The sequence below is a fragment of the Melospiza georgiana genome, chromosome 23 (genome assembly GCF_028018845.1).
Source record: "Melospiza georgiana isolate bMelGeo1 chromosome 23, bMelGeo1.pri, whole genome shotgun sequence".
Taxonomy (NCBI): domain Eukaryota; kingdom Metazoa; phylum Chordata; class Aves; order Passeriformes; family Passerellidae; genus Melospiza; species Melospiza georgiana.
In genome coordinates, this window is record NC_080452.1 from 7,043,814 (window position 1) to 7,069,285 (window position 25,472).

Genomic DNA, 25,472 nt, shown 5'->3' on the forward strand with positions numbered 1-25,472 from the left:
TCCCATGTGAAAAATGCAGTATTAGAATATTTACCAATATGAAAAATGCAGTATTGGAATATTTCCCAGTATTGAAATATTTACCGGTATTGGAATATTTACCAATGTGAAAAATGGGTATTGGAATATTTACCAATGGGAAAAATCCTGTATTGGAATATTTACCGGTATTGGAATATTTACCAATGGGAAAATGAGATATTAAAATATTTTTCCAATGGGAAAAATGCAGTATTAGAATATTTACCAATGTGAAAAATGCAATATTGGAATATTTCCCAGTATTGAAATATTTACCGGTATTGGAATATTTACCAATGTGAAAAATGCAGTATTGGAATATTTACCAATGTGAAAAATGTAGTATTGGAGTATTTACAAGTATTGGAATATTTACCAATGTGAAAAATGCCTATTTTATGATTGGCTTTTTGCAAATATTCAAATGAATATTGTATGTGTTGTGTTAGAAAGTGATGCTGTGTTAATTCTCTTAAGTAGTGTGTTAAATATAGTTTAGGTTATAACAAAATGTTAAAATAGAAACTGTGCTATGTAGGATACTTTTTCTAAAGAAAGGACTCACACTGAGATAGCAGCCACAGGACGCCCGAATCTTTCAGAGAAAGAGAATTTATTGCTCCATTATCAGGAGAAATTAACCTCTTCCTGCCTCACTCATGCAGGATGACTCTGTCAGGATTCAGAGGAAGAAGCTGACACTGCCCAGGCAGAATCCTGTGTTTGAATGGAATTCATGCATCATGTATGAGGTGTATGAATGTGCCACAGGCTGTTGCTGTTAAGGATTAATCCTCTGTCAACGTGGGGCCTTTTTCGGGCTTATTTTGCCCAGAGTGCTGGTGCAGTTTCAGTGTGGATGTAGTGTAATATAGTATAGAATAATACAGTACAATAAAGTCATTAATCCATTAATTAGCCTTCTGATATCACGGGGTCGGATGCATCATTTCTTTCCAGATGTTTTACAATGAGCCCCTTCCTCACCTCCCGCAGCCCCGGCACCGGTGGTGGTGACGGGAACCGAGCACAGCCCCGGCGGCCCCGACACCGGGCAGGCACAGTGTCTGTCTGTCTGTCTGTCTGTCTGTCTGTGCCCTGCCGGCACCCGGGCTTGGCACCCGCGGCCCCGTGTGCCACAGCATCACCCGCAGCATCCACAGCACCCCACAGCATCTACAGCATCAAGATCCACAGCACCCCACAGCACCCCACAGCACCCCACAGCACCCCACAGCACCCCACAGCATCCCACAGCATCCCACAGCACCCCACACCACCATCCACATCATTCACAGCACCCCCCATCATCCTACATCAACCCACAGCACCCCACAGCACCCCACATCATCATCCACAGCATCATCCACAGTGCCCCACACCATCATCCCACAGAATCATTCCATACAATCCCATAGCACCCCACACCATCCCATAGCACCCCATGGCATCCCACAGCACCCACAGCACCCCTCATCACCCTGCATCACCCCACATCCTACCAAAGCGTCTCACATCACCCCATAGCAGCCCACCCCATCCCACATCACCCCACAGCATCCACAGCACCCCATACCCTCCCAGAACATCCCACATCACCCCATAGCATCCCACACCATCATCCTCAGCACCCCATGCCCTCCCACATCACCCCACAGCATCCACAGCACCCCACACCATCATCCCACAGCATCATGCCATACAATCCCAGAGCACTCCACACTATCCCACAGCACCCCACATCATCCCATCCCCTCCAAAACATCCCACATCACCCCATAGCACCCCACAGCATCATCCCACACAATCCCACAGCACCCCATAGCACCCCACAGCATCATCCCACACAATCCCATAGCCCCCCACACCATCCCACAGCATCATCCCACACAGTCCCACAGCACCCCACATCATCCCATTCCCTCCAAAACATCCCACATCACCCCATAGCACCCCACAGCACCATCCCACACAATCCCATAGCCCCCCACCCCATCCCACAGCACCCCAGAGCCCCAGCCCAGGGGTGACACGTGCTGGGCAGGGATGTCCCTCTGTCCCCAAGCAAAGGGCTGTTGTGTCCCCAGAGAACACCCAAGGGGGGGCTCAGCCTTTCTGGTGGCAAAAAGAGCAATTTTAGGGCACAGAGAGAGAGAGAGCAACTGGAGCACTGTGGGTTCTTCACAGCCACACAAGCAACAGGAGAGACTGGGTGACTCTTTAAGTGTCTTTAATCCAAAGGACTGAAGAGCAGACTGGGAAGATTAGTATAAGCCAACAGACAAAAACAATTTTAAAAAATTAAAAAAAAAAAAAAAAAAGGGTGGGGGGGGATAAAAACCAGTTTTTCAAAACAAATTAAAATTCCGTACAGTGTCTAAAAAGATCACCTAAAAACTAAACCTTAAAAAATTGTTTTTCCCCATTCAAACACATTTAACGAAGTGACAAAATAATAATAATAATAATCATCATCATCATCATCATCATCCATGGACTAAAGACTTCAGAGCAGCTGCAGGCCCACAGACAGACACACACCCCACACGGACAGACAGACAGGGAGGGCTGGGGTGCTGCTTTTTGGCTCCTGTGCTTGATTTGGGACCCTCCCTCCCCAGGACAGCTCTCTGTCCCTGGAGCCTGCTTCTAGCCAGCATCCACACAGGGAACACTCTGTCTGGGTTTCAGCTCTACAGTAGTTTTTAAAAAATATTTATATGTTCTATACCCTAAAAAGGTCACCACAGGAGTTTCCATGTCTTTGGAAGGAAGGAGGAGGAAAAGAAAAAAAAAATATATATATATATAAATCAAAACTGTTTCACAAAAGAAAAATAAAAATCCAATTATTGGCGGCGTTCACCTACAGGACGAAAAAATCCCTGGCTGCAGGTGTGGATCTGAGAGGGGGGAGGATCTCACCACCTGCTCCAGAAAGGTCAGAAACACAGGTGAGTAGCTAAAAATAACTAGTCTGGTATAAATGTCTGAATTCCATGCGCTCGATAGAACAGTCTGTTTCTTTTTGTCTTTTTTTTTCCTTAAAAAATATATATATATATATATTTATAGTTATTGCTTTCTGGAGGGCTGGTGGGCAGGGCCCTCAGTGGGGCAGCGTGGTGGGCTCGGGGGGGTTGGCTTTCTTCCTCCTCTTCATCAGCAGAGGGTTCGAGGAATCCTCGATTTTCTTGATCTTGATTTGTTCGTAGTCCACTCTCATGGTGGCCAGGGCACTGGTCATCTCCTCCTGTGGGCACACAGAGACATCAGCAAAGCCCTCCAGGGTGAAATATGGTCTCCTCAAGCCAGGTCTCTAAGTTCTTGGGGATCTGTTTCACACCCAAATAGCTCAGCTACCTCAGAGGGAATAAAAGGAGCAGGATGGTGTGACAGAGCTCACTGGGGTTGTTGGATGAGGGAAGAGATGAGGATCTGACTCCATGTTTCAGAAGGCTGACTTATTATTTTATGATATATATTATATTAAAACTATACTAAAGGAATAGAGAAAGGATTTCATCACAAGGCTAGCTAAGAATGGAAAAAGAAGGAATGGTAACAAAGGCTCTGTCTCGGACTCTCTGTCCCAGCCAGCTGACTGTGATTGGCCATTAATTAGAAACAACCCCATGAGACCAATCACAGATGCACCTGTTGCATTCCACAGCAGCAGATAATCAATGTTTGCATTTTGTTCCTGAGGCCTCTCAGCTTCTCAGGAGGAAAAATCCTAAGGAAAGGATTTTTCATAAAAGATGCTAACCCAACACAGCCACTCCACCACTACATCATGTCCCAAGTGCCACATCTATGCAGCTTTGAACACTTCCAGGGACAGTGAATGTGCCTGGTCTGCAGTGCCCAGGAGAGGACATTCCCCAGATGACAGAGGGGTGCAGAGCTTTGCAGGCAGGGTCAGAGGAGAGGTTTTACCTTCACATCCTCCCACAGGTCCTTCTCCTCCTTCAGCACACGGCTGGTGTGCAGCGGGGTCTGGGGCACCTGCATGGATTGCTGCCAGGAGAGGGGAGGAGCGTGAGCTGGGATGGATCCCATAGCATCCCATTAACCCATCCCATCCCATCCCATCCCATCCCATCCCATCCCATCCCATCCCATGGATCCCATCCCATCCCATCCCATCCCATGGATCCCATCCCATCCCATCCCATCCCATCCCATCCCATCCCATCCCATCCCATCCCATCCCATCCCATCCCATCGATCCCATCCCATCCCATCCCATCGATCCCATCCCATCGATCCCATCCCATCCCATCCCATCCCATCCCATCCCATCCCATCCCATCCCATCCCATCCCATCCCATCCCATCCCATCCCATCCCATCCCATCCCATGGATCCCATCCCATCAACCCCATACCATCCCGTTATCCCATCCCATTATCCTCTGGATCTCATCCCATTATCCCATGGATCCCACACCATTATCCCATGGATCCCATCCCACTATCTCATCCCATCCCATGGATCCCATCCCATGGATCCCATCCCATCCCATGGATCCCATCTCATTATCCCATCCCATCAATCCCATCCCATCCCATCCCATCCCATCCCATCCCATCCCATCCCATCCCATGGATCCCATCCCATTCCATGATCCCATGATCCCATCTCACCATGATCCAGGGGTGGTTCATGAACTCCGTTATCGTCATGCGCTGGGTCGGGTCTGTCTTCAGCAGGTTTCGGATCAGCTGCTTCACTGCAGGGGTTGGGGCAGGCTCAGGGGCCTGCAGCAGCTCCTGGGGGGCTCCAGCCCCAGCCCCAAAACCCCTGAGTGCCCTCCCGTGTGCCCTCCCCTGTGCCACACGCCTGACCCTGCACAAACCCTTCAGCAAAAGCCTCTCCAGCAGAGGTGAAGATGCTGAGAGGTGACTCGTGCCACAGCCAGGGGTCTGAGCTGCTCCCAGCCCTCCAAAGGAGACCTCAGCCTGGGCACAGGCCCCACAGGACCACGTTTACCTTCCTCTGACACCTCGGACCACTCGGGGTTGGGGAACTCGTACTGGCCCATCCGGATCCTCTTCTTCATGCCAGGAGAGATGGCCAGGCCGTGGTTGGAGTAGAAGGGGGGGTACCCACACAGCCTGCGCCAGGAGGGGGAACAGAGTCAATGTGGCACCCCAAAAACCTCCCCAGGGGCACAAGGCAGTGCAGGAGCAGGAGCTGAGCCCTGCAGGAGGGACAGGAACCCTCAGACTTACAGAATATACATGATGACACCCAGGGACCACATGTCACAGGACTTGTCGTACTTCTCTGGGCCCAGCACTTCTGGAGCTGGTAAAAACAGAAAGAAAATCCTAAATCTGAGTGTCAGCACTGGGTGAGAGGGCTCTGACACCCCATGGAGACATCAAGAGCCACTGTGGGAAGAGCTCTGCCTGGAGCAGCCCCCAGCTCCCTGCTGCAGGCTGCAGGAGACAAAAGATGGTTTTGTCACTTTTAACAGGGGCACACTCCTACACCAACCCCAGGGCCAGCCCCCAGGCATTTACCTGGAAAATGAAACAGGAAAGCCTTACAAATATGATTGCTTGGCAAAAGATTTTGAGAATATGGAAACTATAAGCGAGATTTAAATGAAAGCAAGCTTTGAGATACCTCAGGTACTGAACAACTGGAAAACAATGGTGTGGCCAGCTGAAGGTGATCCCCTTTTGATGGAACAACACTCTCTGCTTGCAGATAGCTCCAAAGGTCAGAGCAGACCCTACAGCTTGGCAGAAGGGGCCCAAAGAGGAGTTTTTAGGGTTTAAAATGTAGCAGTGTGGTAATGTAATGATTCTTATAGGCTGTATGGAAATGCTGCAGGACTTGTATCTTGGACTAGATTGGTTAGTGAGAATTAGAATATTCAGCACAGAAGAAGATTTATTGTATTGTAATGGGAACCTCGCTCTCTTACTTTCTTATCCTCTCTTTTACTCTCTCATCCTCTTTACCACACTCTTGCCTTCTCTCTCTTTACTTCTCTCAGTCCTGCTCCAGCTGTGGCTGGCAGCTCCCAGCAGGGCCCGGCACCCTTTGCAATAAACCCCAAATTCCAGGCCCTGGCTGCAGAGATCTCTCATCTCCATCCATCCCCAACCATCCCACCCCTGATGTTCCTCCACTCACCCACGTAGTAGGGTGTGTAGCAGGGCGTGGCCAGCGAGTTGTGCGTGGTGGTTTCCTTGGCGAAGCCGAAGTCGGTGAGTTTCAGCACAGCGTTGGGCCGCTTGGAGGTGTACAGGAGGTTCTCTGGCTGGGAACACACAGGGACAAGGAGTGAGCCATCAGGGAGGGTGACCCCAACACCCAACACAGATTTCCTGGGGAATATTCCTCCTGAGGCATCCAGGATGCTGCTCCACAGGGTTAGGCTGTGCCTTAGCTTAGTGCTGAGCTCCGCTGTTGAACGCGGTCTGTGACCGTGTTCACAGTGGTCTTAGGATGAGGGAAGATATGAGGATATGACTCTGTGTTTCAGAAGTCTTGATTTATTATTTTATGATATTAAAACTATACTAAGAGAATAGAAGAAAGGATTTCATCAGAAGGCTGGCTAAGAATGGCAAAAGAAGGAATGATAACAAAAGCTTCTGTCTCGGACTTTCTCAGCTCACTGTGATTGGCCATTAATTAGAAACAACCAACACAGGCTAATCAAAGATCCACTTGTTGCATTCCACAGCAGCAGATAACCATTGTTTACATATTGTTCCTGAGGCCTCTCAGCTTCTCAGGAGAAAAAGTCCTAAGGAAAGGATTTTTGATAAAAGATGTCTGTGACACCGGTCCTCTCGGACCCACCTTGGGCCACAAGCAGGAAATCGGGGATATGGGATTGAGAGGAACAGTGGATTTGTCTTTACAAACAAGCTGTGGGGCTGCTGGTAGATAAAACCTCTGGAGCAGCTCTGCCCCTTGGAGCAGAGTGAGCAGGGGGATGTGGAAACACACCCCCACCCTGCAGGAAACAGCAGGTTTGGCCATTTTACCAAGATTTAGACAGAAAAGGTAAAAGAAAGAGGTACCCAGACTGTCCATAAGTCTTTGTTCTTATTGTCTCATATTGAGCTAAATCCTAATTGTCCAATTTTTTATTACTCTAATTATATTACTATTTTTATAACCATTTTATTACTATCAAACTTTTAAAATTCTAAAAACAAGTGATTGGTGTTTTTCACACTATACTAAAAAGTCACTACATGAAAAAGATACTACACTAAAGAAATACTACAGAAAAACCCTGTGGCTGTCTCCAGACTGCCACAAAACAGCTTTTTTCTAATCAATCAGTCTAAACAACCATGTTCTTCACTAAACAATCCCCATAACACATTCCACACATCCTAAACAACAGGAGCAGCAAGCAGAGATAAGAATTGTTTTCCTCTGAGCTTCTCACTGCCTTTCCCAGGAAAAATCCGGGGAGAGAGAATTATTATCTCTGTTCAGAGAACATGAATGCCTCATGGAGCAGCAGGGCTGGGCCCTGGCACTGCCAGGGGGGCTCAGGGTGGTACCTTCACGTCCCGGTGCGCGATGTTGATCGAGTGCAGGTACTGGATGGCTTCCCCAATGCTCTTCATGATCTCCGAAGCCTCTGAAGCAGCAAAGAAACCATCAGAAGCCTTCAGAAGCAAGTTAAAAAGGGCACTGTTCCCTGGGGAGCTCTACAAACCAGCAGCCAAAGAATCTGGCTGAGGTCAAAGGGGTTTGCTGTGCTTGCAGTCCCCCTGTCCATGGAGTCTGTGCCACTCCCCATCCCTGGGAAAGGAGCCTGCAGCTCCCAGAAACTCCAGGGGAAGGGATGGGGCAGAGCCCAGCCCCTGGCCCTAACACCAAGGAGGGGCTTGCACTGTTTAGGACACCCAAGGAGCAAGGAATGCAGCTGGGAAAGGTTTCTCCTTAGGATGGGAAGCCAAGGGGGCAACGGGCTCAGAGTTTGGGGTGTGTGGTTGCTTCTCCTGGCCAGAGGAGGAGAGGGAATGAGATCAATGAGATCTATGAGAACCACATGGTCTTAACTCAGTTCCCATGGACTTAACTTTTTGAGGGAGGAGGGTGTTTCTGACATGAGTGGGATGGACAGGAGTGTGGGAGCAGCTGAGAAAATACCCCCTAACCCTATTGTCAAGCAAACATGAAAAGCAGGGCCCCTTGCACCCACATCCCTCATTCCCTGCGTGCAGAACTCTGCTGGGGATCCAGAAGAGTCCCTGAGGGCATGGAGGGGACTGAAAGGCCAGCAGGGTGTCACACTGAGGGGATGGAGGGGACTGAGGGGATGGAGGGGATGAAAGACCAGGGTGTTACACTGAGGGGATGGAGGGGACTGAAAAACCATGGTGTTCACTGAGGGGATGGAGGGGACTGAGGAGATGGAGGTGACTGAAGGGCCAGCAGGGAGTTACACTGAGGGGATGATGGAGGGGATGAAAGGCCAGCAGGGAGTTACACTGAGGGGATGGAGGGGATGAAAGGCCAGCAGGGAGTTACACTGAGGGGATGGAGGGGATGAAAGGCCAGGGTGTTACACTGAGGGGATGGAGGGGACTGAGGGGATGGAGGGGATGAAAGGCCAGGGTGTTACACTGAGGGGATGGAGGGGACTGAGGGGATGGAGGGGATGAAAGGCCAGGGTGTTACACTGAGGGGATGGAGGGGACTGAGGGGATGGAGGGGATGAAAGGCCAGGGTGTTACACTGAGGGGATGGAGGGGACTGAGGGGATGGAGGGGATGAAAGGCCAGGGTGTTACACTGAGGGGATGGAGGGGACTGAGGGGATGGAGGGGATGAAAGGCCAGGGTGTTACACTGAGGGGATGGAGGGGACTGAGGGGATGGAGGGGATGAAAGGCCAGGGCATTACACTGAGGGGATGGAGGGGACTGAGGGGATGGAGGGGATGAAAAGCCAGGGCGTTACACTGAGGGGATGGAGGGGATGAAAGGCCAGGATGTTACACTGAGGGGATCGAGGGGACTGAGGACATAGAGGGGATGAAAGGCCAGGGTGTTACACTGAGGGGATGGAGGGGATCAAAGGCCAGGGTGTTACACTGAGGGGATGGAGGGGACTGAAGGGATGAAAGGCCAGGGTGTTACACTGAGGGGATGGAGGGGATGAAAGGCCAGGGTGCTACACTGAGGGGATGGAGGGCATGAAAGGCCAGGGTGTCACACTGAGGGGATGGACTGGACTCAAAGGCCAGCAGGGTGTGGGCTCATACCCCGTTCAGTGAAGGCCTGGTCTCCCCTGTCCTGGATGCGGCTGAAGAGCTCCCCACCATCCAAGCTGCAAGAGAGGAGATGCTGTTACACACCGTGGCTTGTTGAATTTGTAGGCAACTTCCACATGGGAAGAGATGAGGATCTTGACTCCATGTTTCAGAAGGCTGATTTATTATTTTATGATATCTATTATATTTAAAAATGCATATTATATAAAATTATATATTATATTAAAATATATAAAATAATATATAATTATATCGTTATCTAATATATATTTAAATATATATTTTAATATCATATAAATTATCTATTATATTAAAATATATATTATCTAAAATTATAAATATATTATTATATAAAATATATATTATATAAAATTGTATATAATATTAAAATAATATATTATATAACATTACATTAAAACTATACTAAAAGAATAGAAGAAAGGATTTCATCAGAAGGCCAGCTAAGAATAGAAAAGAATGATGATAAAATCTTGTGACTGACCAGAGAGTCTGAGACAGCTGACTGTGATTGGCCATTAATTAAAAACAACCACACGAGACCAATCACAGATGCACCTGTTGCATTCCACAGCAGCAGATAATTATTGTTTACGTTTAATTTCTGAGGCCTCTCAGCTTCTCAAGAGAAAAATCCTAGCAAAAGGATTTTTCACAAAATATATCCATGACAGTGGCTCCATCCCAACAAACCCTCTGCTGCTGAGCAGGAATCATTCCCCTTCTCCATCCAAGACCTTGGGTGGTGTTTTGGGGCGTTTCAGAGCCTCCTCCTTCCCGAAAGGAGCAGGGCAGAGGCTCAGTGCTGGGCGGGCGTGGCCGCCCCAGCAGCCACAAAAACACATTTACAGTAAAGGCAGCAAATGTGGCTTGAAATCGGTGAGAGCACTCCCAGCACACGTGGCCTCCTTTTGCTCACGAGCCAACTGCCTCAGCAGCACCATGACCCAGCACAGAAGTGCTGAGCGAAGCTCAGGGTGAGGCAGCAGCAGTGTCACAAAGGGCTCCCCAAGCTGGGGCTCAGAGGCTGGACACCCCTGCAGCACAGCCAGGTCCCGTGGGAGATGCTGGAGAACCACTGGTGGGTTCCCTCCCCAGGTACCCTCAGGGGAAATGCAGCTCCCACAGAGCTCAGGACTGAGGTGTGGGAGAATTCTCCCTGAGAGCAGGGATAATGGCACTTCCTGGCCCTGCCTTATCTGCCTGAAGCAGGAACAGTTTGGCTTTCTCAGCGCTGATAGCATCTCCCTGACATTCAGTGACATCTGCAGCAGCAATAGCCTGCAGCCCCTGGGACCCTGTGCTGCACAGAGCCTGGCAGGAGGGATCCAGAGCCTGTCAGAAAGGATTCAGAGCCTGTCAGGAGGGCACCAGAGCAGTCAGGAGGGATCCAGAGCCTGTCAGGAGGGAACCAGAGCAGTCAGGAGGGATCCAGAGCCTGTCAGAAAGGATTCAGAGCCTGTCAGGAGGGAACCAGAGCAGTCAGGAGGGATCCACAGCCTGTCACAGGGATGCAGAGCAGTCAGGAGGGATCCTGAGCCTGGAAGGAGGGATCCAGAGCCTGCCAGGGTGAACCCAGAGCAGTCAGGAGGGATCCAGAGCCAGTCAGAAAGGATTCAGAGCCTGAGAGGATGGATCCAGAGCCAGTTAGGATGGAACCAGAGCGTATCAGGATGGATCCAGAGCAGTCAGGAGGAGTCCAGAGCCTGTCAGGAGGGATCCAGAGTCAGTGAGGAGAGATCTAGAGCCTGTCAGGAGGGATCCAGAGCCTGAAAGGAGGATCCAGATCAGTCAGGAGGGACCCAGAGCCTGTCAGGAGGGGTCCAGAGTCAGTGAGGAGGGATCTAGAGCCTGTCAGGAGGGATGGAGAGCAGTCAGGAGGGACCCAGAGCAGTCAGGAGGGAGCCAGAGCCTGTAGGAGGCATCCAGTCAGTCAGGAGGGATCCAGAGTAGTCAGAAAGGATCCAGAGCAGTCAGGAGGGATCCAGAGCCTGAGAGGATGGATCCAGAACCTTTCAGGAAGGATCCAGAGTCTCAGAACATGGATCTAGAGCAGTCAGGAGGGATCCAGAGCAGTCAGGAGGGATCCAGAGCCTGTCAGGATGGATGGAGAGCAGTCAGGAGGGACAGAGAGAAGTCAGGATGAATCCAGATGGATCCAGAGACAGTCAGGAGGGATTCAGGGCAGTCAGGAGGGATCCTGAGCCTGGGAGGATGGATCTAGAGCCTGTCAGGAGGGATCCAGAGCCTGTTAGGACTGACCCAGAGCCTGTGAGGATGGATCTAGAGTCAGTCAGGAGGGATCCAGAGCCTGTCAGGAGGGATCCAGAGCAGTCAGGAGGGATGGAGAGAAGTCAGGATGAATCCAGATGGATCCAGAGCCTGTCAGGAGGGATCCAGTGCCTGTCAGGAGGAATCCAGACCCTTCTCCTGCTGGAAATCAAATCCTGCCTTGCCATGGACGTTACCCCAGAGCACCCCTCAGTCACACTGACAGTCCCGGGCACTCTCCTACCCCTCAGCCATTCTTTCTTTCTTTCTCTCCCCACTGCCTTCCCTTGCCCATCCCTGGCTGCCCAGAGTGCCAGGGTGGTTCTCAGTGCCTGTTTCGCCGCAGGAGCTGCTCTGGGGGTGCTGTGCCACGTGCCCTGGCACCGCTCCTGCACCCGCTGCCCCCCCCGGGCGATCTGCCAGCTTGCCAGGGGAGAGGTTTTGGCAAGGAAACTGCATCAAATCACAGCTGCGGTTGGGATGTGGTTTCGATACTTTCCCCTTCATCCCTCCTCCTCGTCCCCAGGTTCATACCAAGCTCCTACCCAAAGCAGAGCTGCTGCTGCTGCTGCAGGCGGTGCCAGGGCGGCACCAGCGCTGCCAGCTCGGGCACTGCCCCACCACAGCCTGCCAGGAACCTGCCAGGAACCTCCCCCAGGTTTTGGTGGCCAAAGGCAGTTTGGTTATGACCCACCTGTGAGAAGCACAGGCCTTGAGCTGAGCTTTTTCAGGATGACTCAGAGCCAGCAGCCCTGGCTGTCCCCATCCCTCCAACACCACCCTGCCATGCCCCTGGCATCCCCAGGGCTGGAAGGTGCCCACCCCCCTCTGGCAGCCCCCCAGCAGCCTGCAGTGCCCACGGGCCGGGCTCTCACCACTCCATGACGATGAGCAGACACTTCCTCCCCTGGTAGAGGTTCTCATAGACGTCCATGATGCGCACGATGTGCGCGCACTGCGACGCTCGCCAGTGCAGCTCCACCTCCCTGCGGGCCTTGGGGCAGTCCTGCAGCATCTGCGGGAGAAGGGACACGCTGTGAGCCCTGAGACACCCCCGGACAGCAGGGCCATCACCCCCGGGTGGCTGTGTGACACGGGGACGAGCACCGGGCGCTCCCTGAGGGCGCACGGAGCGCTCTGACAATGCCTCCATCCCCATCTAGTGGGAACTCTGAGAAGCCGTTTGCCCTCGGCTTGCCCTTCCTGCCAAGGGTCATAAAAGCTTATTCGGGCTGCCTGCCACCTCCCAGTGTCCCACCAGCGAGATCTACTGCCTTTATGAGCCATTCTGCATCCTGAGACCTCCATTGCTGCACCCCTGGGTGCCACCGAGCATCCTCACCCTCACCCTTGCTGTGCTGTCCCCCATCATTTCCCAACCATCCACAAAAGCTCCCTCACCACAAATTCAGAGCCCACCAGCACCCCTGCCTGGGGAAGGGCCAAAGCAAACATCCAGATGTTCCCTAAATTACAGCTCTTTAATGAACCCCCTGCCCTTCCCAGAGACAACTCAGAGCTCCCAGGTGCAGGAAGGATTTGTTTGTCTGCCACAGACTATTAGTTATGATGTTTGTCAGGACAAACAGCCAGCCTTAATTATTGTGTTCCTAAATATAGAACAACAAACGTGTCTATCTTGAGCCCAGCTCGTTTTCCTTCCTGTCTCCAGCAGCCTTTGGGGCCGGGCTCAGCCTCTGGAGCAGCTCTGCCCCTTGGAGCAGAGCGGGCAGGGGGATGTGCACACACACCCCACCCTGCAGGAAACAGCAGGTTTGGCCATTTTACCAAGATTCAGACAGAAAAGTCCTTCTGACCCCTCTGAGCTCTCCCCAGGAGCAGAGGAGCATCATCCCTGGGATGCTCTGCAGGACCCAGGTGGTTCTCAGGGCAGGGGGATCTCACAGGAACAAAGATTAACTCCCAAAACCCACACAGGGCCCATTTCCACATGGAACACTCACTGATGGTGCTGCCCTGGCAGAGTAACCCTGCTCAGAACAGCAGGCATCCTCTGCCATGGGGAAAGGCACAGAGAGGATGTGCCCTTCATACACCCACTCAAAGCACCATCCCTGGCCCTGGTCACACCTCTCCCTTCACTCACCCACCCAAAACACCATCACAGCCTCTGGTCACACCTCTCCCTTCAGTCACCCACCCAAAACACCATCCCAGGCTCTGGTCACACCTCTCCTTTCATCCAGCCACCCAAAACACCACCCCAGGCTCTGGTCACACCTCTGCCTTCAGCAACTCACCCAAAACACCATCCCAGGCTCTGGTCACACCTCTCCCTTCATCCAGCCACCCAAAGCACCATCCCAGGCTTTGGTGGGCATGGAACACTCACTGATGGTGCTGCCCCTGGTGATCTGCATTCCTGCCCAGAGCAGCAGTTGTCCTTTGCCACAGGGAAAGGCACAGAGAGGATGTGCCCTTCATCCACCCACCCAAAACACCATCCCAGCCTCTGCTCACACCTCTGCCACCTCCTCTCCTTCTTCCCCAGGCAGAGGAAACCTGTGGGAACCTGTGGGAAACCGTTGGCACCAAACCACCAGCTCTGTGCAAAGCCAACCTTTGCACAACTTGAAGTTGCTCACACCAACAGCCTTGGGGCACAGGAAGACAGGGCAGGAGGTTGGACACCCTCTCCTTGCTCCTCTATTGCTTAATTACCCTAAAACCTGCATCCTGCAGAAGGCAAAACCATAAGCAAGAGTAACACCAGCCCCCGAGGAGCCATGCAGAGGGCACTGAGAAAAGCCTGGCTATTTTTTGCAGCCCCACTCTGAAGAGCCTTGGCATGGGGAGCCAGGAAGCCGAAGAGAAAAGAGAAAAACAAAACAATTTGTAATTACGCTGCAGGAAAATGGAGCAGCAGGAAGCTGCTAGTTAACATCATTCTGCACAAGACAAACAGCAGAGGTACAGCAAAATACATCCCATTTTTAGAGGTCACTCTGAGTGCTTTTATAGGAGGTTAATTGGATTTCTAATGAAGCAGGAGGCAGCAGCAGCCTCCATTACCTGCCCCAGCACAGCCCTGACGTTTGTTTTTGTACCCAGACAAGCTCTGGGAGCAAAGAGCTGCCCTGGTGCTCTCAGCACACCCAGCTGTGATCCAGCTGCTCCCTCCATCCCCTGCTGGCTCTGCATGAACAGAGGATGGAGAGGCCTCCAGAGGAGCAGATTAGGCCTCATTAAGGCAATGGTTTGGTTAATTTAGGAAATGTTCCTGGCGGCAGCAGGGTGAGGGAGAGCTGAAGGCCACATGCACTCCCCACTGCTGCTGCAGGAAGGATTGAAAAGTATATTTGACTCTTAGGACCTAACTATCAAGTTGTAAGAATATTTCCTCTGTGATTTTAATGAACTCTCAGTATATTTTATGATATTAGGAATATTTCCTCTATAATTTTAATGAACTCTCAGTATATTTTATGATATTAAGAATATTTCGCCTATGATTTCAATGAACTTTCAGTATGTTTTATGATATTAGGAATATTTCCTCTATAATTTTAATGAACTCTCAGTATATTTTATGATATATAATATATATATTTATATTTATATTTATATTGTATAAATATATAATATATATTTATATATTTATATAAATATAATATATTATATTTATAAAAATATATATTATATATATTTATATAGATTATATTTATATATATTTATATATTATATATTATATATTATATATTATATTTATATTTATATTTATATTTATATTTATATTTATGTTTATATTTATGTTTATATTTATATTTATGTATTACTGTTATATTTATATATTACTATCTTATATTTATATATTGCTTTTTTTTTTTTTTTTACTGTTAAACTTGTAAAATTTTACAAACAAGTGATTGGCGTTTTTCACACTTCCAAAGGAGGGCTCCTCGGAGATCCAACTCTGCATTATTTCAGACAGAAAACGCTGCATTTCCTGCCTGCTCCTGCTGGAGAGGAGGGCTCGGCAGCCCGGGGCAGTAACCGGATCCCTGTGTTACACAAGCGTCCCCGGGCAGGGCACAAGGGCAGCGCTGGCTGCAGGGGAAGCTCTGCCACCAACTCTGAGCAAACCGGGCAGGAATCGGAGCTGCATCCCCTTGTTGGCTGCTCCAGGTGTTCAGATGTGCGGCCACTGCTGCAGGAGCCTGAATAAGGGATGTGGGACTCCAGGCAGCTCTCCAAAATGCAGTTTATTCCATCCAAGGTGTCACAGCAGTCCAGAGTCATGGGTGACAGAGCTGTGCCTATGTTAGCGTTCAGAAACACAGAATCACGGGGGATTATATGCGGTGCTTTTTATTAAGAGCTCTGGGAATCGGGGTATATTCAACCCAAATCTGACTCCGACCATACATCCGAAATGATCATGTTTTATACTCTATCGTTACATAACTTTCATGTTAATTATTAAACTTATATTGTTCTATTGTATGCATAAATTTAGCCCCTCTCTGAATTTCCAACATAGTTTCTCACTATTCTCCTTATGGTTATATAATAATTACATTTAATTACTAAACAATCATCACATCTAACAATTATATAATTTATCATACTGCTTATGCAGGTGCAGTTGATCCGGGAAAGCACAAAGCCTAACATTTTAGGTTCTATCTTTAACTTTTTCCAGGGTTCCACTATCACCTACAGCTACAGGCAGGCCTGGAGACCTCTTGGTTTTGGTTACAATGCATTCTATACTTTTCTTTTTGGTTACAATGCATTCTATACTTTTCTTTTGGTTACAATGCATTTTATACTTTTCTTTGATGAGCATCTCAATACAGTAGAACCAACCTGTGAAAAATGCATGTGTTTTATGATTGGCTTTTCGCAAATATTCAAATGAATATTGTATGTGTTGTGTTAGAAAGTGATGCTGTGTTAATTCTCTTAAGTAGTGTGGTAAATATAGTTTTAGGTTATAAAAATTGTCAAAATAGAAACTGTGCTATGGAGGATACTTTTTTTCCTAAAGAATGGACTCCCACTGAGATAGCAGCCACAGGACATCTGAATCTTTCAGAGAAAGAGAATTTATTGCCCCATTATCAGGAGAAATGAACTTCTTCCCTCCTCGAAGGTGCTGCCAGGATTTGGAGGAAGAAGTTGGTAACAGAATCCTGTGTTTGAATGGAATTTATGCATCATGGATGAGGTGTATGAATATGCAACGGGCTGTTGCTTTTAAGGGTTAATCCTTTGTTAACATGGGTCCTGGTACCCGGACTGTCTGTAACTCTTTGTCTCTATTGTCTCATATTGTCCTAATTCAAATTGTCCAAATCATTATTACTCTAAATATATTGCTATTTTTATAACCATTTTGTTACAATTAAACTTTTAAAATTTTAAAAACAAGTGACTGGCGTTTTTCACACAATCTACACCTTAACTTTTATCTCTAGCCTATCATAACTACTATAATTACCATATTCATGTTGCTATTCTCCAATCACTCTAAGTTAGTACATTACTAAAAGTTGTTTAAGCTAGAAGTTGGTTTTCAGTTTTCTTGCAGTAGAAAATTCTGAGACCTTTTTTCTACTTGCCACATTTGCTGACTTGTTTGCCTGTGCTATCATTGTGCTTGGTAAAAATATCTTCTTGTCTGGGTGGGTTTATCCTTTGCTCTAAGTCATAAAAACCCCTTCTAACTATCACACCTTTTGCCTCCTTGGTTATCCAGTAAGACTGGCTCAGCAATTCTTTTCTTCTCTATCAAAACTTGCTTCCATCTCTATTCCTTCATCAGACTCTACATTTAAAAACCTTTCTGCCAAGCACACACATATCTGTGAGACTTCCTTGTCAAACTTTCATCCTTCCCAACACACTGCACATGTCCAGACACCAGCTCATCATCCCAGAGCATCCCAGTGTCCCCTCAGCATGGCAGGGGACAGGGGACAGCCAGGAGAGCTCTGTCCCATCCCATCCCTGCTCCCCACTGGGGCACCTCCCTGCAGGAAAGGAGGGAGAGCAGGGACAGAGCCACTCCACCCTGCTGCTGGCAATTCGGGAGGAAATTCAGCTTTCAGCCTCATTCCAGCTCCCCTCCCAGCAGCCTGACACCTCTGAGATTTGGGCAGGCAGCGTTTGCTGCCATCCTGAGCCTTGGCTCAGCCCTGCTCCCCCAGGAGCCTTTCCATGCTGCCAGAGAAATTAGTTCTGTGCTCCTCTAAACACCTCATTAGCTTCATTAGAGCTCCCACAGTGCTGCCATCAGAGGATGGCACAGCCCAGCCTGATGTGCTCAGGACCAAAGGCTCCTCACCAGCTCCAGCAGCACCTGTGGGCTCTTCCCACCTTGGAAAGACAAACCCTGGAAGCAGCTCCTGAAAACACAACAGCTCATCAGGGCTTCTGCAGGGGAACGGCATTCCCTGAGCAAACCCAGACCCAAACTCAAACCCAAATCCAGGCTCCAGCCTGGTCCTGCAGACATCAAAAATCAGCTTCAGCTCCAAGGAAGAGCTCAGCACCACACAGAACAGAATTTCCCCCCCATCACCTGAGGACAAGCACAGCACAGGTGGAAGGAAAGGAAAGGAAGGGAAGGAAGGGAAGGAAGGGAAGGAGGGAGGGAGGGAAGGAGGGAGGGAGGGAGGGAGGGAGGGAGGGAGGGAGGGAGGGAGGAAGGAAGGAAGGAAGGAAGGAAGGAAGGAAGGAAGGAAGGAAGGAAGGAAGGAAGGAAGGAAGGAAGGAAGGAAGGAAGGAAGGAAGGAAGGAAGGAAGGAAGGAAGGAAGGAAGGAAGGAAGGAAGGAAGGAAGGAAGGAAGGAAGGAAGGAAGGAAGGAAGGAAGGAAGGAAGGAAGGAAGGAAGGAAGGAAGGAAGGAAGGCTCTGGAGCAGAGCAGGGGCTGCAGCTGCCCACGCTCACGTTCCCTCTCCCAGCGTGTCCTCAGGCACCACTGATTCAGTCAGGCCGCCCCCTCCTGGGATGATGCTCCATGAGTCACGACAGACAGGTTGGAAAAGGAAGCTCCCTCCTCCCCAGGCACGGCAGGAGGTCGCTGAGGACACTGTCCCACTGTCCCACTGTCCCACGGTCCCTCCTCGCTGACGGTGCCACCCCAGCCCCAAACGCTGCTGCCCCTCGGTGAGCCAAGCACACTCAGATGGGCAAGAGGGAAAACTCACCTCCCACGGGTGATTTCCATGGAAAGTGAGGATCAGGCTCCCACTGGGGTGTGTGCTGAGCTGTCCATTTTCCAGCACTGCCCCATGCTCACCCCGGGCTCTCCAGCTGCTCTTGCAGGCAGGGTGGTTTTATTCCCGTGTGTATTTTGATCCCACCTGATTTCCTCAGCCCCCAGCAGAACATCACCCACCCCTCCAACAGGGGTAGCCCCAAACCACCCCCATGAGCCCCCCTTAGGACCTGTCTGCAGCACAGGGGTTAAAATAAACTCTTTTTGAGTTGCAGTAAGAATAAACCTACAGCGAAGACAGGCAGGCTGTCATCCCCCAAATTATCAGCAGGGAAGCAAAGCAGAGCTTGCCCCGGCCTGGATCACACACACACACAGCCTTTGGATTCCCCTGACCCTGCTAGCACAGGGCAAGGAGCATTTTTTCCTAATAAAGCAAAAGGGTTTCTCTTCAAAGGATTTTCCTCTTCTAATCTTCCCCTGCAAACTCGCTGCCAACTGGCGTCAGCTGCTTCACACATTTGTAGGGCTGGAAGCTCTGCACAGGCTGTTCCCACCTCTCCCTGCATTGAGCTGAGCTTGTAATGCCAGAATATTTTGGGAACTCACAGGTAATGAGCCCAAAGCCACCCCAATCCCTGCCAGACTGGGCTGGGAGGGAGAGGGCAGCAGAAGGACACGGAAGCAGCAACGCTCGGTTCCGCTTTTGCTGTTTATGAGCTACAAAAGAGAAATAAAATCACGAGCCCCAGAGCCCCCGGGAGGAATTGTGTTACCAAACAGAGGGAAATTCATGGTTGAAACCACAAGGCAGTAACAATTAAAGGTGCAGCTCAGGAAGCCTCCCCCACATCACTGTGGCTCTTACATAAATCTTTACATTAACCCCATCCCCGCTGCTTCCACCCACCACAACCTGCCCTGCTGCCCTGGTGATGGGACTTTCCCAAGCTGGGCTTCATTTCTGCTCTGCCCACGCCCCAAGAGCCACAGAAAGAGTCTGAACCCCAAGAGAAGAGGTGAAAGCCTCATCCTCACGTTTGTTTTGCCTGGGGAAAGCCAGAGAGCAGAGGTGATGTGGCTAGAGGAGGAGCACACGGGTCCAGCAGCATCCTGCCCACAGCGTGCCCCGTCCTGCCAGCCCAGGTAAAAAGGGTAAGAGAGCAAAGTTCCCATTACAATATAATAAATCTTCTTCTGGGCTTGGAACTTGGGGATTATTGCAAAGGGCCTGGGTTCAGGGCCCTGCTGGGAGCTGCCCCCACAGCTGGAGCAGGACTGAGAGAAGTAAAGAGAGAGAAGGCAAGAGTGTGGTAAAGAGGATGAGAGAGTAAAAGAGAGGATAAGAGGGTAAGAGAGTGAGGTTCCCCTTACAATACCATAAATCTTCTTCTGTGCTGAATATTCTGATTCTCACTAACCAATCTAGTCCAAGATACAAATCCTACAGCATTTCCATATAGCCTGTAAGAATCATTACATTACCACACTGTGTTACATTTTAAACCCTAAAAACTCCTCTTTGGGCCCCTTCTGCCAAGCTGTAGGCTCTGCTCTGACCCTTGGAGCTGTCTGCAAGCAGAGGGTGTTGTTCCATCAAAAGGGGATCACCTTCAGCTGGCCACACCATTGTTTTCCAGTTGTTCAGTAACTGAGGGATCTCAGAGCTTGCTTTCATTTCAATCTCGCTTATACTTTCCATATTCTCAAAATCTTTTGCCAGACAATCATATTTATAAAGCTTTCCTGTTTCATCTTCCCCAACACAGAGGGATGGGGCAGTGCCACCAGAGCTGGGTGGATACTGAGGAAACGACCCAGAGGAGCACGACTGGCTCCATCCTCCAGGTTCTCCTCTCACCATCGGCTCCATCCTCCAGGTTCTCCCGCCTCGGGGAGAATGGAAAGGCTGGAGAAAGGATCCCAGTGAGAGAGAATTGCTTAGATTGAAGAGAGCGAGACAGGAGAGGCAAGCGAGGCTGAGCAGAGGTGAGCTGACAAAAACACACAGACACACACAGACACAGACACACAGACACACAGACACACACACAGACACACACACAGACACACACACACACACACACAGACACAGAGACACACACACAGAGACACACACACAGACACAGACACACACACACACACACACAGAGACACACACACAGACACACACGCACAGAGACAGCTCTTACACACACACAGGCAGTGCTTACACACACACACAGGCAGTGCTTACACACACAGGCAGCTCTTACACACACAGGGGTAGCTCTTACACACACACACAGGCAGCTCTTACACACTCAGAGGCAGCTCTTACACAGAGGCAGCTCTTACACACACACACACAGAGGCAGCTCTTACATACACACACACACACACAGCTCTTACACACACAGAGGCAGCTCTTACACACAGGCAGCTCTTACACACACAGAGGCAGTGCTTACACACACACAGAGGAAGATCTTACACACACACACACACAGGCAGCTCTTACACACACAGAGGCAGTGCTTACACACACACAGAAGCAGCTCTTACACACACACACACACACACACACAGAAGCAGCTCTTACACACACGCTGCTTTCACAAGGAGCCTCTCTCACCCCCCAGCATTGCACAAGCCCCTGTGCTCCCCTGTTTGTGGGGTTCCTGCCCGCTGGGCGACGCTCAGGACCCCCCACCCCACAGCCCCCCCTGCCCGGGGCATCTGCTGAGCATTTCTGTCCCTCGGTGACAGATGCAGCAGCCATTCAGCCTTTTCAGGCAGCAACAAAAGCCTCTCGAGGCACACAAAGGAGGGCAGCAGAAGAGAGGCCTGGGTTTAAATGAGAGCCACCTGCCAGGGGCCCGTGCCCCCCGTGTGCTGCAGAACCCACTTCCCAGCAGCAGAAATGTTCCTGGAGATGAAATGTCCAAGTGGGGATCCAGGAGCAGCACCCTGGATGCTGAGGGAAGGGTCTCAGTGTGGCGGAGGCTTTGGGGCAGTGCACAAACTTCCAAAAACACCAGAGGGGAAATTTCCCCCCTGTTGGTGTTACCAAGGCTGGGCTCAAGGCAGAGCAAGGAGTCACTGAATGGGGATGAGGGGATGAGGCTGGAGGAGATGGAGGTGGGTGGGAAGGGGCTGTAAAACTCCCAGGGAAAAGTCAGAGCAGGTAAATGGCAGCCAGGCAGCAGCACGAAGCATCCCCGCTGACTCACAGCCAGCAACAGGCTGGGGCTGGTGTTTAAAGGAGACAAATAAAGAGTGTTGGCTTCATTTCTCTGAGAAAAACAAAATTAGGGGCCTATTCAGTTCCTATGTTTTTGTTTTGGGAGCCTCCTCTTCCTTCCAGCCCCCAGCAGCAGCCAGGGCTGGGTTTGGCTGACTCACCCCAGGCTCATCTCCCCAGGAGGCTCTGGGTGAGGAGCAGCAGCAGCCCAGGCACGAGCCACGGCCACGAGGTGCCACGTCCTGCTGTGCCACATCTGGCTGGAGTGACAGAGCCACCACCCTGCCAGGACCTCCCGGGAGCCCCACGGGGACAAACGGGGTCATGACAGCCAAAATGCTCCAGCCCTGTCTAAAGACATCCCAGATGTCACTGCCCACCTGGGCTTGAGCAGGGAAGGGACCCATTGCCTTGGGGCCAGAAGGAGCCACAGATAAGCCATGGATGGAGCCAATCTGGGCAGGGATCTGCAAACCAAACCCCTGATCCCAGCTCTGAATGGAGACAATCTGGACAGGGATGCTCAGATCTGCAAACCAAACCCCTGATCCCACTCAGCTCTGCAGAGCCTTCCATCCACACAGCAGAAAGTGAAAGGGAAATAAGGAGCCATGGGAAGGGCAGAGATGTTCCCAGCCACACTCAACACCTTCACCTTCCCATCCCTGTCTAAAGACATCCCAGATGTCACTGCCCACCAGGAGCCACCACTGGGCTTGAGCAGGGAAGGGACCCATTGCCTTGGGGCCAGAAGAAGCCACAGACCAACCATGGACGGAGCCATTCTGGGCAGGGAGGCTCAGATCTGCAAATTAAACCCCTGATCCCAGCCATGGATGGAGCCAATCTGGGCAGGGATGCTCAGATCTGCAAATTAAATCCCTGATCCCAGCTCTGAATGGATGGAGCCATTCTGGGCAGGGATCTGCAAACCAAACCCCTGATCCCACACAGCTCTTCTGCCTCTGCCAGGGCCTTCCATCCACACAGCACAAAGTGAAAGGGAAATAAGGAGCCATGGGAAGGGCAGAGATGTTCCCAGCCACACTCAACACCTTCACCTTCCCCCTCTGCAGGGCTGAGGGCTGGGGTCAGCCCCTCCTCTCCTGGCCAGATTTGCTATCACAGCTGCCAGCAGCACGAAGGGAAAAGCACACATGTGCTTTTATGATAGGAAGTGGTTGATATTTGCAGGTGTGATTAACACTGAAGTAAACACTGATGTAAACCATTAACTCAGGGCTGACCTATGGCCTTTGTGCTTCTAAAAAAACCCTTATCACCAGCACTGCACGGTGCTGCCTCCCTGCACCCACAGCCAGGGCTTCCCCTCATGTCAGAGGGACCCCAGAGCATCTCTCTGGGTTCTGGTTCCACCAACCCTGGGGACAACCCTGCCTGACCTTCCTGCTGCCTCTGATCCCAGCTGTGACCGTGTTCACAGGGGTTTTAGGATGAGGGAAGAGATGAGGATCTGACTCCATGTTTCAGAAGGCTGATTTATTATTTTATGATATATATTACATTGAAACTGTACTAAAACAATAGAAGAAAGGATTTCATCAGAAGGCTGGCTAAGAATAGAATAGGAAAGAATGACAACAAAGGTTTGTGGCTCGGCTCTCTGTCCGTGCCAACTGGGCTGTGATTTGCTATAAATTACAAACATTCAACATGAGACCAATCCCAGATGCACCTGTTGCATTCCACAGCAGCAGATAACCATTGTTTACATTTTGTTCCTGAGGCCTCTCAGCTTCTCAGGAGGAAAAATCCTAATGAGAGGATTTTCCGTAAAAGATGTCTGCAACACCCAGGGCCAGCTCTGGATGCTCCACACCTACATCCCAGAACTGCTTTTATTTTTGGATGTGTCCACCCATTCCCTGAAGGTTTCAGTGATTTTGGGGAGAGGCCCAGACCCACCACGCCTGCAAGCACAGCAGCCATGAGGCCCTGCCAGCAGCAGCCCCACAGCTCTCACAGCTTCCCAGCAGCTCCTGGGCTTGAACTCTGCCCAAAAATGAAATTTCTCAGGGGTCAGTCCATGGGCAGGACAGAAATGAGGCTGCCACCCACCCCTCCAGAACAGGGATCCTGCCTGAGGCCTTTCCACAGAGATCTTTGTCAGAGCTCAGTGCATCCCTCTGGGTCTCCAGAGCTGCCCAGGACCCCGCCAGGGGGCTCAGAGACCCTGGCACACAGCCCAGAGCACTTGGGGGTTTGATTGTGACCCCTGGAGCAAGTTGCCAGCTTTGTATGAGGACCTGAAAGTCACAGAGGTTTGAATGGTGTAATAATAAAATAATCACAGGGTGAAAATGTCGATTTTAGTATTTTTGGTATGGGGTTTATGGGGACAAGATGGAGGAACTTGGGTGTGTCCAGCCTTTCTCCTTATTCTTCTTCTTGTTCTCCATTTCCTGCAGTGATGTTGGCACTTTGGGACTGGTTTAGAGTAGAAGTGCACTGTCTAACATGGGTGATGGGTATTGGAAAGTAATTATAAATATGTTACATTTACAATAGAAGCTCACTGTCTAACATAGGTGATGGGTATTGGGAATTAAGTGTAAATATGGTATATTTAGAATAGAAGCTCACTGTCTAACACAGCTGATGTGTATTGGAAAGTAATTATAAATATGTTACATTTACAATAGAAGTGCACTGTCTAACACAGGTGATAGGTATTGGGAATTAAGTGTAAATATGTTATACGTCGTTTGTAGTATAAAAGGACAACACAGAGTGCCTTTGGCTGCCCTGCTGAGCAGATCTTGCCTGGGCAGAAAGAAAATTTTATAGATAAGAATTAATAAACAACCTCAAGACCGAAAAGTGAAGAGTCCAGACTCGTTCTTCAGTTAAACAGAGACATCCTGCACATCTCGGGGCAGCAATTATCAACAGCAACCCGAGAGATCTTCATGCAGCATAAACAAATACATGTGTGTTTAAAGAAAGGCAAAAAACCAAGCTGAAACACAAAGCTGCACCAAGGCCAGCCCCTCCTGAAGTGGCACTGGGAGCAGGATGGCCTTGGGATGTGTTTCCTCCAGCCTGAGCAGGGTTTCACTGACGCACCAGCCAGGCTGGGTGACGACAGCCCCGTTGTGCATCAGCCCATCTGCCCCAGCTGTTTGTTTAACACAGCTTCACCCCCGCCACGGCTCTGTCAGCACCAGGGCACGGCAAACACCTTGCTGAGATAAGGGCAGTCAGAGCAGGGATGCAGAGCAGAGCATCCCGCCCTGGCAGCACCCAGCAGTGCCAGGGGGGCTGGAGCCACGCTGAGCCCACAGCAGGCACCGTGCCCGTGCCAGCTGGAGGCTGCCAGGCTGCTGGGAGCAGCAAAAGGCAGGGCCAGGAGCAGCCCAGGGGTTTCATAACAGGGCTTCGTGTGTGCAGGTGCTCCGAGAGGCAGGGGCCTCCAACAGCCCTCCTCCTCCTCCTCTTCCTCCTCCTCATCCTCCTCCTCCCCTCA

General features: G+C 50.3%; 1 protein-coding gene across 1 annotated transcript in view; it reads right to left on the minus strand.

The window, feature by feature from the left end:
• Positions 1-2,234: 2,234 nt before the first annotated feature.
• The window catches only part of MAPKAPK2 (MAPK activated protein kinase 2), a 42,198-nt gene continuing 18,960 nt past the window's right edge, over positions 2,235-25,472 (minus strand). Inside the window, exons 2-10 of the mRNA XM_058039747.1 lie at positions 12,452-12,591; positions 9,279-9,343; positions 7,569-7,648; positions 6,175-6,301; positions 5,259-5,334; positions 5,017-5,141; positions 4,671-4,756; positions 3,961-4,041; positions 2,235-3,274 (exon numbers count right to left, since the gene is read on the minus strand). Of these exons, the coding sequence (XP_057895730.1) occupies positions 3,131-3,274; positions 3,961-4,041; positions 4,671-4,756; positions 5,017-5,141; positions 5,259-5,334; positions 6,175-6,301; positions 7,569-7,648; positions 9,279-9,343; positions 12,452-12,591 (924 nt within the window). The 3' untranslated portion in view covers positions 2,235-3,130. The remainder of the gene's footprint in view (positions 3,275-3,960; positions 4,042-4,670; positions 4,757-5,016; positions 5,142-5,258; positions 5,335-6,174; positions 6,302-7,568; positions 7,649-9,278; positions 9,344-12,451; positions 12,592-25,472) is intronic.